The sequence below is a fragment of the Phyllobates terribilis genome, unplaced genomic scaffold (genome assembly GCF_046119375.1).
Source record: "Phyllobates terribilis strain yellow unplaced genomic scaffold, ASM4611937v1 Scaffold_4__5_contigs__length_816908805, whole genome shotgun sequence".
NCBI classification, from domain to species: domain Eukaryota; kingdom Metazoa; phylum Chordata; class Amphibia; order Anura; family Dendrobatidae; genus Phyllobates; species Phyllobates terribilis.
In genome coordinates, this window is record NW_027362764.1 from 713,413,803 (window position 1) to 713,428,782 (window position 14,980).

A 14,980-nucleotide genomic window follows, 5' to 3' on the forward strand; every position below is an offset into this window, starting at 1 on the left:
CCTTCCGTCACTCAGAGCCCCCCACTTCCGTCATCGCTCTACGCCCCCGCCGTCCGTCACTCAGCGCCCCCGCTGTCCGTCACCCAGCGCCCCCCCGTCCATCACCCAGCGCCCCCCTGTCCGTCACCTAGCGCCCCCCCTTCCGTCACCCAGCGCCCCCCTTCCGTCACCCAGCGCCCCCGCCGTCCGTCACCCAGCGCCCCCGCCGTCCGTCACCCAGCGCCCCCCCTTCCGTCACTCAGCGCCCCCCCTTCCGTCACCGCTCTACGCCCCCGCTGTCTGTCACTCAGCGCCCCCCCTTCCGTCACTGTTCTACGCCCCCGCCGTCCGTCACCCAGCGCCCCCCCTTCCGTCACTCAGCACCCCCCCTTCCGTCATCGCTCTACGCCCCCGCCGTCTGTCACTCAGCGCGCCCCCTTCCGTGACCGCTCTACGCCCCCCCTTCCGTCACCCAGCGCCCCCCCTTCCGTCACCGCTCTACGCCCCCACCGTCCGTCACCGCTCTACGCCCCCCCGTCACCCAGCGCCCCCCCTTCCGTCACCGCTCTACGCCCCCCCGTCGCCCAGCGCCCCCCCTTCCGTCACCTAGCGCCCCCCCTTCCGTCACCCAGCGCCCCCCTTCCGTCACCCAACGCCCCCGCCGTCCGTCACCCAGCGCTCCCCCTTCCGTCACCCAGCGCCCCCCCTTCCGTCACCGCTCTACGCCCCCACCGTCCGTCACCCAGCGCCCCCCCTTCCGTCACCGCTCTACGCCCTTCCGTCGCGCAGCGCCCCCCCTTCCGTCGCCCAGCGCCCCCCTTCCGTCACCCAACGCCCCCGCCGTCCGTCACCCAGCGCTCCCCCTTCCGTCACCCAGCGCCCCCCCTTCCGTCACCGCTCTACGCCCCCACCGTCCGTCACCCAGCGCCCCCCCTTCCGTCACCGCTCTACGCCCTTCCGTCGCCCAGCGCCCACCCTTCCGTCGCCCAGCGCCCACCCTTCCGTCACCGCTCTACGCCCACGCCGTCCGTCACTCAGCGCCCCCGCCGTCCATCACCCCCCCTTCCGTCACTGCCCTACGCCCCCGCCGTCCGTCACTCAGTGCCCCCCCTTCTGTCACTGCTCTACGCCCCCCCCTTCCGTCACCCAGCGCCCCCCCCTTCCGTCACCCAGCGCCCCCCTCTCCCCCTTCTGTCGCTCGGAGACCCCACGGTCCGCCGCTCAGCGGCCAGTACAATCCGCGCCCTTGGCAACCTCACTTCAAAGAGCCGCTTGAAGAGGGGCGGAAACATTGCAGTTCTAGCGGCCAATCAGGAATGAGAGGGGCGGTTCTTTTCGGGAATGCGGTGCTGTAATTGGTCGGAAGGAGGGTGTGGCGAGATGTCTTAGCTGCTGAAGGACGTACATTGCTAGTGACGTCACAGAGGAGATTAGTGCTGCTCGGCGGAAGGGCGGCCGGTACCGGAGCTCCGTGTATCCGCCAGTAGTGCCGTGGATGGCGGGCAGGGAGAGCGCTGACTAGGGGCCGCAGGTACAGCTCTCCCCCGTAGTGAGTGTCTGTGCGTCTCTCCTCCCTCCGCTGCTATCTTTGTCTTGTCTTCTATGTGGGACTGTCTCCCTCCTTTTCCTGCGCTGCTCTGTGCTGTCCGCCGGGCGGTTGCAGGTTGTGGATGTTCGCAGCTTGTGACCGGAGAATGTGTGTGTGTCCCGGGCCCAGGCGGATCGGTACGTATCCTTCTCCTGCTTCCTCTCCACATATAACGAGCTGTGATGTAATAGGATACAATGCGTCATTTGTCTGCGACTTTTAGGGCAGGAAAAAAAAAATCGCAGCTTGTCCCAAACCACCACTGACATTGAGATCTATGGTGGCAAAGTCATGCGATTTCTGGCCACAAATCCACCAAATTTTAGGCAACATAATTGTGGCCACAACGTGGCGACCTCATTGCTGGGGACCACAACATGGTGACCTCATCGCTCAGAACCACAACACGGCGACCTCATCGCCGAGGAACTAAGGATCATCCGCATCAAGTTTTACAACTTTTTTTTTTTTAAAAGTCGCAAATGATGAATCTGGGGGGAGGGTAGGAATAGAAAACACAGCCCCTGCCCTCCATGGAGAACATCTAAAAAAGAAAATCAGGCTTCCATACTGGGGGTCAGTACAGGGTAGGGTGGGCAACCTGTCGGAGTGGGATGCTCAGATCCGGTAGTGCATATTTACACCTACAAAGGGCCGTGCCTGGAGGGGCTCCTTACTAAACAGCCTTGGTTTTACTGAATAAGAAAAATTATATACCAAGACCAATATGGCCTCCAGTGACCGTATAGTGGTGCACACCAGTTCTGCTGACTGGTATATATGGTGACTCACAGTTGTTGTTCCTTTTGTCTGCAGTGGTTCTGTTTTTTTTTATTTTTTCTTTATTATTCCTCTTCTGGCCCAGACCGCTACGACCGCTTCTTCCGGCCACCACTGGTCTGCAGAGTTTGTAACGGACACGTTTCATGTTTCCAGTTCCAAATACTATCCTGCTGAGACCCCCAGTTCTGTGTCTTGTTGTTGCCTTGCCCCACCCCCTATAATGCTTCTTAGAAGTCATCATAGCGGTCTGGGTAAGATGGGGGGGGGGGGGGGGGGAGAAGGAGAACCACTAAAGCAGCTACTATAAAGGCCCCGTTACACTAAGCGAGATCGCTGCTGAGTCACAAGTTTTGTGACGCAGCGGCGATCTTGCTACGTTTGACACTTAGCAGCGACCAGGCCCCTGCTGTGAGATCGCTGGTCATGTCGGAATGGTCTGGACATTTCTTTGATCGTTGAGGTCCCGCTGGGTAGCATGCATCGGTGTGTTTGACGACTCAGACACAGAAACACACAGGCGTGCATCGTTATACAGATCGTTACGGGTCGCTGCATCGTTGCTGCGTCGTTGGGAAGATCTGACTGTTTGACAGCTGACCAGCGACCACATAGCGACGCAGCAACGATCCCTGACAGGTCGTATCGTTGTCGGGATCGCTGTAGCGTCGCTTAGTGTGACGGGGCCTTTATGCTCAGCAGATTTTTGCATATGCAACCAGTAGGGACATACCCTTAGACATGATGATGATGTGCTTACTTTAAAACAGCTGCATAAGTGCAACCCTTGGCTTTGCACTGTCAGGTGGCCGGGGGCTCACCACTTCATTTACACAATTGGTGGAGACCCAAATGTCAGATTCCCACTCCTCATAAAGTGATGGCATATCCGTAAAGTCCCCCATGTGGGATCATCGCCTGAGAAGGTCATACTGGTCCCACCTTTCGGCCTGGACCATACTTGCATTATTCGTCTGCTATGACCACTGTTGCTTTTGCTTCATACCCTGCAAGTGCATCTTTTTTGAAACCTCTTATGGGTGACGGCACTTGTCAGTGGCCAAGCTTGTGGCCTCTTATTAATATGGTTGCAACCACATAGAATTGGCGCTTTCCTGTAACAAGGTGGGTATTACTACTGGGATCGGTTGGTCCCAGGGTCAGACATCTGAGTAAATACAGCGGGTTATGGTCGATGCATCTGACCCATTGGACCTCCACCAATCCTGAGGATGGAGAGCAGGCTGTTTTCTAAAAAAAAAAAAAATCATAAATTGTCTCCCAGTCACTCAGCCCCCTCCCCTGGTGCTACAGGGATCTGCATCGAGACCCGTTTCCGTGAATCATTCTGTACGGCACTTCTCTGCACTTCTCTCTGGTCTTAGCACTGCTGTAAAAAGGGGAAAAACTGCAACGAGGGTGCCGTGCTAAGTCAATGCTGTATACTCTTCATTTTTAGGGGTCTTTATATGGCATTAACGTAAGGGACATGAAAATCCCTTCTTTTATGCCTCTAAATCTGTACCAGTCTGCAGAAAGAGTACATTGGAGCGTGGCACACTTCGGATGGCAATAGGCATGATGGAAAATCTAACTCATTGCTTGTGTGATCTATGTGCTGATAGGATTCTCTTGGCCATGTCTGATCTGTGTATGGCCCAGCACGTCAGTGTTTCTAGGAATCATTGACCTCTTGACTAGTTCCTGCCTGTGTTAGGCCACTGCTCATACCTTTCTGGTGTATATCATGTAATGCTGATTAGTCCTACAATGCCCTCGCCCTCCTTTATTGCCCCACCAGCTCCGATTACAGAGGCGCTAAAAATACCCCGAGCCTTTCGTCAGTGTCAGTGTAGTGTTACACTGCTCCTTACTGTGCTCGCTCAAGGCTTTGCATCAGGAGGTGACCTCTTGTGTATGCAGGACACATGTCGTCTGTCCATTCCTACAGATGTGATGCTATGTTATTATTCTATCCTGTAAATGTTTTCTGCTTATTTCTGTGTCTTGCCACTGTCTGTGCATAGTAAATCTGCTTTGCAGGTTGTTTTTTTTTTTCCTTCTTGCTTTGCAAAATTAGTTTTTTTCAGTAACCTCTACAAACTAGACTTCGCCATGTCCAGCTTGGCTGACTTTTCATCAGTTTTGTGGGACTGGAGGTTTCATCTTTTCTAGCTAGAGCTTCCTATGCTGCATTATACTGAATTATTTATTATTATTATAGTCCATTTATTCCATGGCGCTTTTACATGTGAAAAGGGATATACATAATAAAAACAAGTACAATAATCATGAATAATACAAATCAGCGACTGGTACAGGAGGAGAGAGGACCCTGAACGCAAGGGCTCACTGTCTACAAGGGATGGGTGAGGATACAGTGGGTGGGGGTAGAGCTGGTCGCACAGTTGTATGGTGGAGCGGTGGTTACTGCAGGTTGTAGGCTTGTCGGAAAAAGAGGGTCTACAGCTTCCTTTTGAAGGTTTCCATGGTAGGAGAGAGTCTGATGTGTTGGGGTAGAGAGTTCTAGAGTTGGGGGGGATGCACGGGAGAAATCTTGTATGCGATTGTGGGAAGAAGAGATAAGAGGGGAGTAGAGAAGGAGATCTTGTGAGGATTGGAGGTTGCGTGCAGGTAAGTACCGGGAGACTAGGTCACAGATGTATGGACTATGGAGGAGACAGGTTGTGGATGGCTTTGAATTCACCCTAAACCTCTATTGGTGGGATTGTAAGGCAGTCTGATAAATATAGTGGTCTCCCGACTTTCCACCCGACAGATTAAATATGCTATAATCCCATATGTGACGTTTCGGGCTTATATTGTAGCCTTTTTCAAGCATACAGGATAGGGACTTTAAACATGAATACCAAATAGTGACATCATCAGGGAAGACTCAACCTATGACCTCATCTCACGTGTGGTGCAGAAACAGACGGTTACATATATAGGGACTGACGCAGTAGATGGACATTGCATGTACAGGACCTTACGGAAATGCTGTTGATTTTTCACCGCAGATTTTACTCCTTTTAATGCATAGGGGAGAAATCTGCAGCACAATCTGCATCATGTGAAATTGTCACAGACTTAAGAGATCTGGGGTGGAAATAGTCTGCCACATCTTAGGCTGTTCTCAAGGTGTGAAACCAGGGCCACAACATGCGAACGCAGTTAAGGCTATATGTTCACACACGTTGTATTTTGCAGCAGATTTTTATGCAAATTTTCAGCTGCTTTTTGCAGTACCAACAAAGTCTATGAGAAACCAGAATTCTCTGTTCACACATGTTGCTTTTTGTTTGCCACGTATTTTCTGCCTTGCTTGCGTTTTTGGAAAATAGAGCATGTCACTTCAGCGTTTTTGCAGTGTTTTTTCACCCATGGGAAGTAATGGTTGGTGAAAAAAATGCTGCAAAAAAAAAAATGCACCTGCGTTTTTTTATGGCAAAATAAAGTGGGATTCTTTTTTTTCACAGAACATGTCTAAATCGAGATAGGACAGTGAAAAAAACACAGGAAAACCTGCATTTTTGACACAGCTGTTTTCCTGCCACAGAAAATCTGTCAGCAGATTTAGCTGCAGAAAAAAAACACGTGTGTGAACATAGCCTTAGGGTTTTATATTTTGCACCGAACACTGGATCAAAATCAGAGCATTAAACTTTTTTTTACTTATGTTCGTGCTAAAGATGAGCAAGTTAATGTTCAGGACCCTATAGGGTCCATCGGCGAGGTTAGTATTCTGTGGTCCCTGGACAGGAGGTTCTGCAAACTGCTTCCTACCTGTTAGCATCCTTGCCTCCTTTTTTGATTAGCTGGCCTGGCAGAGCATCATGGTCACAGTGTGATGCACACCCAATGTTGTGCCAGTCTGGCTAATCAAAACAGGATCCACAGATGCTAAGAAGTAGAATGAGGATCACAGGGCCTCTTGCCCACTGGCCATGATATACTGACCTGGCCTCTGGACCAGGGTCATGCAGATGTATTCGCTCATCTCTAGTTAGTGCAATTTTATTAACTACAAGTAAATAATAAATTTCAGTCTGGGATCTTTTATTTCACACCCTCAGTTATTCAGTTTGCAGCCTGGTCAAAGCTTCCGATTCTTCTTTCATGGGAGTGTGTCTCCCAGTAATAAGGGCTGGATATGAGGTCTCCATGTATCCAGGGTGCTTTTGTCTTCATTAGCTATACATCTGCAAGGCTTCTAATCTGAACCTATGTCCTCTCCATGTGTATATCATATTTTCTTTGCTCTCCATAAAACTTTAGATACTTTCTTCCCTCTTCTCTTCAGGTTTCTGTACAACCCCCCTCTCTGCTGCTGATCTCTAACACTGAGAGAAGGGAACTGAGAAGCAGTGAGAGCCATCAGAACCAGGAGACTGGGATGTGACAAATTTTTGTATTTTTATTTAAAGAACACTCGGCTAAAGAATTTAAAGACACCGGCGCCGCAAAATGGCAGAAAATGTTTAATGAAGACTATTGAGAAAGTTACTTAACTTTTAAATTTAGTAAATGAACAATAAAACTAATTCTGTGTAAATAGTTTTTGAAGACTTCTAGAATACATGTTTCCATGAAAATGTTTTTTGGAAATTGATAGTAGTCGTCCTTTACTGATCTACACATAGAGGACTAGACAAGGAAAAATAATCTCCTTTTTCTCTCCGCAGGTTTCCCAGGAAGAAGTTGCTCTCCATCTTTATTACTGGATGCAATGTCTGTTCCTACTCAGCTTCTCTTTCCTCTCATCAGGAACTGTGAACTTGGCCGGTTCTGCAGCTCTGTGTGTTACTGTCACCACAAATCTCTGTGCTGTAGGTCCAGTCACCCATCTGTGAAGCCCCTTCGATGTGGAGCAGATGGGAAGTTTGCTTCCGCGTTCAGACGACCCAGAGAGCAATGTTTTCAGCTGCGGCAATATGTGACTACTCCGCAGAGGTTTTACCTAACACCTCCCCAGGTTAACAGTATCTTAAAAGCCAATGAATACAGTTTCAAGGTTCCCGAATTTGATGGTAAGAATATCAGTTCAATTCTTGGTTTTGACAGCAATCAGCTGCCCGCCAATGCTCCAATCGAAGACAGAAGAAGTGCGGCCACCTGTTTACAGACGAGAGGAATGCTCTTAGGCGTGTTTGACGGCCACGCTGGTTGCGCGTGTGCTCAGGCTGTTAGTGAAAGACTCTTCTATTATATTGCTGTTTCTTTGCTACCTCAGGAAACTCTACTGGAGATTGAACACGCCGTAGAAAGCGGGCGAGCCCTATTACCCATTTTGCAGTGGCACAAGCATCCAAATGATTACTTTAGTAAGGAGGCATCCAAACTGTACTTCAACAGTTTACGTACCTACTGGCAGGAGCTGATTGATCTGAACACGGGGGAGACGACCGACGTTAAGGAGGCTTTGATAAATTCATTTAAGCGACTCGACAATGACCTGTCTTTGGAAGCTCAAGTTGGAGATCCAAACTCTTTTCTGAACTACTGGGTTTTGAGGGTGGCCTTTTCAGGAGCCACAGCATGCGTGGCTCATGTGGATGGTGTAGACTTGCATGTAGCTAACACAGGAGATAGTCGGGCCTTGCTTGGAGTTCAGGAAGATGATGGATCTTGGTCTGCAGTAACCATGTCCCATGATCATAATGCTCAGAATGAGTCTGAAATTCAAAGGCTCCGATCCGAGCATCCAAAGGAAGATAAGAGCGTGGTAAAGCAAGACCGACTTCTTGGGTTGCTGATGCCCTTCAGAGCTTTTGGTGACGTTAAATTCAAGTGGAGCATCGATCTTCAGAAACGTGTTGTCGAGTCAGGACCCGATCAATTGAATGACAATGAATACACTAAATTCATCCCTCCCAATTACCACTCCCCACCTTACTTAAGTGCTGAACCCGAAGTGATCTACCACAGATTAAGACCTAAAGATAAGTTCCTCATATTGGCCACAGATGGACTTTGGGAGACTATGCATAGACAAGATGTGGTGAGAATCGTTGGAGAGTATCTGACCGGCGTTCACCATCAGCAGCCCATAGCCGTAGGAGGTTACAAAGTTACTTTGGGACAGATGCAGGGTCTTCTTATGGAAAGGAGGGCCAGGATTTCTTCAGTTTTTGAAGATCAAAATGCAGCCACCCATCTTATAAGGCATGCTGTGGGTAACAATGAATTTGGCACTGTTGACCATGAGCGACTTTCAAAGATGCTTAGTCTTCCAGAAGAACTGGCACGGATGTACAGAGATGATATTACCATTATAGTGGTGCAGTTTAACTCTCATGTTATTGGAGCTTATCAAAATCAACAGCAGTAATACACTATTATTTTACCTAACGTACCAAAGTTAACGGGGCTTTGATATTTGACATAATTTATTTGTATCGATTGGCATGAAACTTGCTACTTGGCGCAGTAATTTTTTTATTTTTTTTTTGTACGAGAGAGCATTGCATGGCGGATAATGGCTTATGATTTAAAGCCGTTTAATAGTCTTGTTCAATATCCATCAGTCTACTGTGACCCTGTAAAATACTTTCTATGGGGACAAAGTTTCTAAAGGCTCCACGGTGGTTTCATCTTCCAGTGACGAACCATTGCATTACCTACTATATGAAGATGGTTACCTATATAATATCGAGTTCTTCCATCTCTTTCTATAAAAGATACTTTTGAAAACTTTTTTACCTTAAATAGGTATTCCAGGCTAAAGCTGGAATAAATGAGTTGGCGGTCTGACTACTGGACCCGATTGCTAGAACAGCTGCAAGACCACGGCTGGGAAAAGCTGGAATAAAGTAGTGGACGAGCATGCATGGTGCTGCTTTATTAAAGGTTTAAGGACTAACGAAGATGGCCAAGTAGAGCTAAAACTTTGAACCGAGCCCCACCATACGTGCTCGACCACCACTCCATCCTATCGTCTCAATGCGGTTTAAGATGGAAGAAATGGGACCCTGTTTTAGGGTTTGATGGAAGTCCCAAGGGGCAGTTGCTCACTGATTAGACATTTAGGGTATGTGCACACTGAGTTATTTTACGTTGCTTGTTTGGAAGCGTTTTTAATAAGATAATGATTGTCTCACAGATAGATATGCGCCCACACTCAGATTAAGCCAGTCTAGATGTATGCCGTGTTTCGTCACATGAATGGATAATACGGGCAGCTAGAACTGTTTGCACAGCAGTGTTGGTTTTGTGCCCACTCGAAAAACAAAATATGGATCAGGGTGCCAAGCATTTGGCTTCACAGTTGCTTATGTTACAGATAATACATGGCATATCATCTATTTCACTTTTCTGCTCCAGATTGTATTGGATGATGCTTGGGCTCATGAACACACTTGTGGATGGATGCGCTTCAAAATGTATTCAGAACTTGGGACTCTCAAAAAAAAAAACCCTGATTTTATCTTTTTTATTTTTTTTTTATTGAGCACTTAGGGCCTTGTAAAGCCAGAATATTTACTGTTGTAAATTCTTTGAAATAACTTTGACTTATCAGCAGTAGGATCTTTTTAGAGGTGGAAACCAGATGGACAAAAGCCGCATAAAGTCCATCGCTGCTAGTTATAACTCCAGCCTAGAATACATGTGGTGTAATAAAGCGACACCATACTGAAGATTATATCCACAATGTATGCACTGCTATTATTCCTATACAGGTGATCTCCAATGTATTTGGCAAGCACTAGCCTAAACTGACCATTACTTGTGCAAAGCAGTGGGGCAGGGGAGCATGTCCATGCCATGTAGTCTGTCCTCGTGTACAGTATATTATGTCCCCCATGTCAATGCGGGTGATATTGGGTAAAGTTGTCTTCCTATAAGTCATGACAATTATGCAGATTCGTTTGAAATCTAGTTGGTAAATCTTGACTGATCCTCTTGACTTTCTATCACAGTACTTGCACTTTTGGAGAGAAGCAGACTAAAAACCCAAACCCACAGACCTATAGAGTCTTATTGATCCATACACAGTTTAAAAAACAGATTCGTGTCTCCAGTCCATGAGTCTCAGAGCAGGTCCTAATCTCATCCGTTTTGTAGATCAAACTCGGCCAGTAGAGTTTATGGTGATTCTTATAAAATGGATGAGGCTTAAGAAGACCATCTTTGTACTTCACTGTTTCATCCAGTCAGTGATCCATTAAGAGACAGCGGATACATAAAAATGCAGACAATCTATCTCCTTCAGTTTTTAAGAAAAAAAGGGGGGGAAACAGATGCAATACAGATTGAAACAGGAGAGAGAGAATATGGTCCATTACTCACGTATATGTAAAAATTGACACTGAAGCGTGACTGTAGCCTGAGGCTAGGACCACCGTAGTGTTGGCACTGCATTGTGATTAACTTCTTGGCACTTTTCCAATTCTTCTCCTATACCAGACAGTCGTTTCAAGGCTAAATGATTAGAAGAAAGACTTGCATGTAAGGATCTCATTAACCTAATAATCCAATGGCGCATCCATAAGCATAAGGCCACGGCCCCACTATCAGTATTCGGTCAGTATTTTTTCTCAGGAGTGGGAGGTAAAACCAGGAGTGGGTGATAAATGCAGAATTGGTGACTTGTTTCTATTATACCTTTTCTCTGATTGTTCCTCACCTGATTTTGGCTCCCACTCCTGAGAAAAAAATACTGAACAAATACTGATAGTGAAGCCCTGGCCAAACGGTGACTTTAAATTTTCTCTAGGAAGACATGGCACATTCAGTAAAAGATACCGCTGAGCTTCATTTGTGCATTTGCTCAGAAAAATGCACATTACAATTTCCAGAATACTACAGATGTAACACGGAGTGATGGGTTTGTTCTCTGCAAAAAAAAAATTGGATATCGTAATGTTTCCTTGCTCCCCTGCTGTTTGCATGGCAATTCGAAGCACTGGAGCTCCTGTCCTAGTTGGCAAGTGCCAGATTAATGACCCGCGTGCCATGACTGACCACTGATTGACTAAATGTGTTCTTCAATGGTGACGCTTGAAGAAATATTCAGCTCTCTCAGTATTACCATTTTGCTGATGAGCTGCTCAGACCAGAAGGGCTGGAATATAATTGTGTCACTTATAAAACGGGAAGACTGGTAAGCAGTGCTCCTAGCACTGAGCTGGCAACCAGTGCTCCCAGCACTGAGCTGGCAACCAGTGCTCCCAGCACTGAGCTGGCTACCAGTGCTCCCAGCACTGAGCTGGCTACCAGTGCTCCCAGCACTGAGCTGGCTACCAGTGCTCCCAGCACTGAGCTGGCTACCAGTGCTCCCAGCACTGAGCTGGCTTTAGCAGTTGTTTCTATTAATATGGGCTTGAAATCTTTCAGGATCTTTACACTTCTATTTTGTTCAAGTTAAGCTCGTCGTCATACCAGAGAAGCACCTCAAGTGTTTCCAACGCCAATCGATGGAAGAGCAGGTGTTTTCTTGGATAGTTTGCACTTACACCAATGTACCCACAACCGGAGTCCAGTCCATGTGTTGTAGGTGTAATGTGAACACTTAGGCTACGTTCGCAAATGTCTCATATTTTTTAACCGCAGTCATGTTGGATCCGTTAAGGTTTTATTTTAGGCTATGTTCACATGTCTAGTAATGATCCATTGGTACAGTTTCAGCAGCAATCCATTGTGCAGACACACCTGATTCCAACTCGACCGTTTTTTTTTAAAACATTGAAGTTTATGTAAAACGGAAAAATAGCCATCCGTTTTTTTTCTTTTGAAAAGGATTTGTTTTTTGCTTTCTGGATCCGTTTCAATTGGAAGGAAACAGATTGCTATTTAATAGATCCTTTTTTAACATTGAAGTCTAGATAGAGTTCAAATCTTTTTTCTTTTTTTTTTTTTTTATTAGTCGGACTGAAAAAAAGGTGTCTGCTCATTTTTTTTGGTCAACGAATTGCTGCTGAATCCGTTCTAAAGGATAATCACAGGACGCGAACATAGCCCTATAATAAAACCTTAATGGATCTTACATGACTGTGGTTAAAAAACATAAGCCATGTGTGAACGGTTCCTTCATTTTTGAGTGCCATTAATATTGCTCTTTTAAGACGTAAAAGGGTATTTTTGCCCAAGCAAGTCAACACCTTTCCACTGTATTTGCCCAAGGTTACCATGCTTATTAGCCAGGAGGCGTTGAATGGAGCAGTAGTTTGGCCATCTAGCTCCATTTACAGTCTGGTGCCGGAGATCTGAGCACTGCCTACTAGTGATGAGCGCAAGTGTTCTTTACTCAAGTTTGTCTAGGGTGCTCGGGTATGCACAGAGTATCGTGGGTGCTTGAGTGAGATGTTCACGACTGTTAGACAAAACATGCGGGGATTGCCCGTGTTTGTTAGGCAATCCCCGCATGTTTTGTGGCTGTCTAACAGCCACAAAACATGCAGCTGCAGGGATGCGAACATCTCACTCGAACACTCGCGATACTCTGTGCAAACTCTAGTAACGAGCACTTGCGCTCATCACTACTGCCTGCGACCTTCTTCATCAGTGTCAAAATTGAATGGATTGGCAGGGCCCATGGCTGACTTCCTGACTTTTAATTTTCTGACCACAGCCTTACAGCCAGAGGAGAATGGAGCACATGGGTGCCTGGTGTTTTGTCAAGTGGTGGGAGAAGTGATAACTTGCTTAGATTGAAATACAACTTTAATACTGCAGTAAAAAATAAAAAATAATAACTTTTTCCTCCTAACGGGGGAAAAAAAAACGTAAAGATAAACTCATGATTTTTTTTTCTCCTTTTCAAGACTTTAATTGCATCTGCTACTAAGGGTTGTCCTTGGCTCTTCTGACATCGAACATACAATCAGTCATGGCAGAACTATTAGATGTCATCCAGCTTTATTTACGACAGAAAAAAATCTCTATGGAACAAATCTTTTTTTTTTTTTTTTTTGTTACATTAAATTCTTTACCCTTTCCTTGTATAATCAATGCACTCCTTCTTTTCCTCCGTAAATGACCCCTTTGGATCTGTTGAAAACAGTGCATGTATTTCCATTTTTTCCCATCTACAGTATTTAATGGTTAATAAAAAGGTGGCGATTATTACCATTATTATGATTTTACACCACTCTGGGTAAAAAAAATAAATATGTATATATATTGGCTTCAGGGCAAAACTGACACTTTCGTAATTATAGGCTATGCTAAGAAGGTGTCTGCTGTTGGAAACTAAGATTGTCAAACAGCAGAATTATGAATGCAGCTCTAGACTATAAAACTGGCTGTAAATTTGGATTAGTAGAAGTTAAACCATAACCTGATAAGGCGACTCCATGATCTGGATTCACAACTATATGAATTCATGGGAAATGCAAGTATTTTCAAAAACAAAGAATTCTCAAACTTCTTTCCTCTGCATTGTGCTGTTCCTCTGTTTTGTCTCCTTGAAATGTAAAACTAAACAATGTGTCATGTATAGGCAAATTCTGTAAATATAACTTTATAAAACCTTGTCTCCAAGTTCTAAACTTGTCCTGTCTCTTCCAAAATGACACACATCAATTTTCTGCTCCCTATACCCATAAAGGTGCACTACTTTTTATTGGGGCCCTTTTTGACCCCTGGCGTTCAGGATAGTGTATACAGTACAAGTTTAGATCGGTTTGGTTGAATAGCACTTGTTTTTATTTCTCATGTTTCTTATCAGAGCTGTTACAGTATTTCCCCTCCTGATATGTTCCTTATTACTTTTATGTACTCCATGTGTGTAGTGTATATGCTGACATAAGAAAAATATTGAGTGCTGTTTGGTATATAACCGCTTGTATTATTAAATACTTGCTGAAATATCCGAGGCTCTGACAGTTATTTAGTGTCACCTTTTCTGAAATTGGAAGAATTGTCAGAACGAGAACACTTTTATGGCAATTTTTTTTCAGTTGAAAAAATCCAGCCTGTCTTTACAGCAGAATCTGGAGCGGAAATCCAATGATGACTCTTGGGTCCAGGGCACTTTTTTGGAGTTTGAACTGCTGTGGGTCCACATGTGTTAATCTGCATTTGGTATCACTTTACAGACTGCAAACTTACACTCAATTGGAAAATGGTAGTGAATCGACATCAGACACCACCTTGTTTCGGCTATTCTACCAGGACAAAACTCATCAAGCTTTGAAATTCAACATACCCAAACCTTCTCTTCCTTGACATTATCTGTTGGTAGAGAATTGGCTTCTCCAATGGCTTTAGATGAAATTAATCTAATGTATATAGATTCTGGAATTCTCCAGCTCTCGTAGAGTTATAGATGATTTGCTTTTTCTTTATCGGCTTAGCATTATATAAATCTTGTACTCTTCTGAAATCCTGGAGTTAGAATTACATTGATTTTTTTTTTTTTAGCTCTAAAACTAGAGCACAGTACTAGTTTTGACAGTAGTTTTCCACTGCAAACCTCGCGTCCCACCCTCTTTATTGCTTTGCATGAATCTGGCTGCTTGTCTTCCTCAGGCTGTTGGCTGCGGCCAACGTCCTGTTGCTGATAAGAGACTAATAAGAACCACTTGGAAATCACATCAATCTCGGTATCTATTAAGCGGAGATGTCTGGAACAATTTTACACTTCAGGAGTATTCTACAAGATATGTACAGAACGTATAGTGGGAATAGAAG

At 45.6% G+C, this 14,980-nt stretch overlaps 1 protein-coding gene across 2 annotated transcripts; it reads left to right on the forward strand.

Moving 5' to 3' along the window:
• The first annotated feature begins 1,383 nt into the window (after positions 1-1,383).
• Positions 1,384-14,157, forward strand: PDP1 (pyruvate dehydrogenase phosphatase catalytic subunit 1). 2 transcript variants are annotated; one of them, XM_073679667.1, is made up of 2 exons: positions 1,384-1,510; positions 7,033-14,157. In XM_073679667.1, exon 2 carries the CDS (start codon positions 7,077-7,079, stop codon positions 8,676-8,678), a length of 1,602 nt encoding a protein of 533 aa, XP_073535768.1. In that variant the 5' UTR covers positions 1,384-1,510; positions 7,033-7,076; the 3' UTR covers positions 8,679-14,157. The 2 variants fall into 2 exon arrangements, with proteins under 2 accessions (XP_073535768.1, XP_073535767.1); XM_073679666.1 differs by lacking the exon at positions 1,384-1,510 and adding an exon at positions 1,560-1,704.
• The last annotated feature ends 823 nt before the right edge of the window (positions 14,158-14,980 follow it).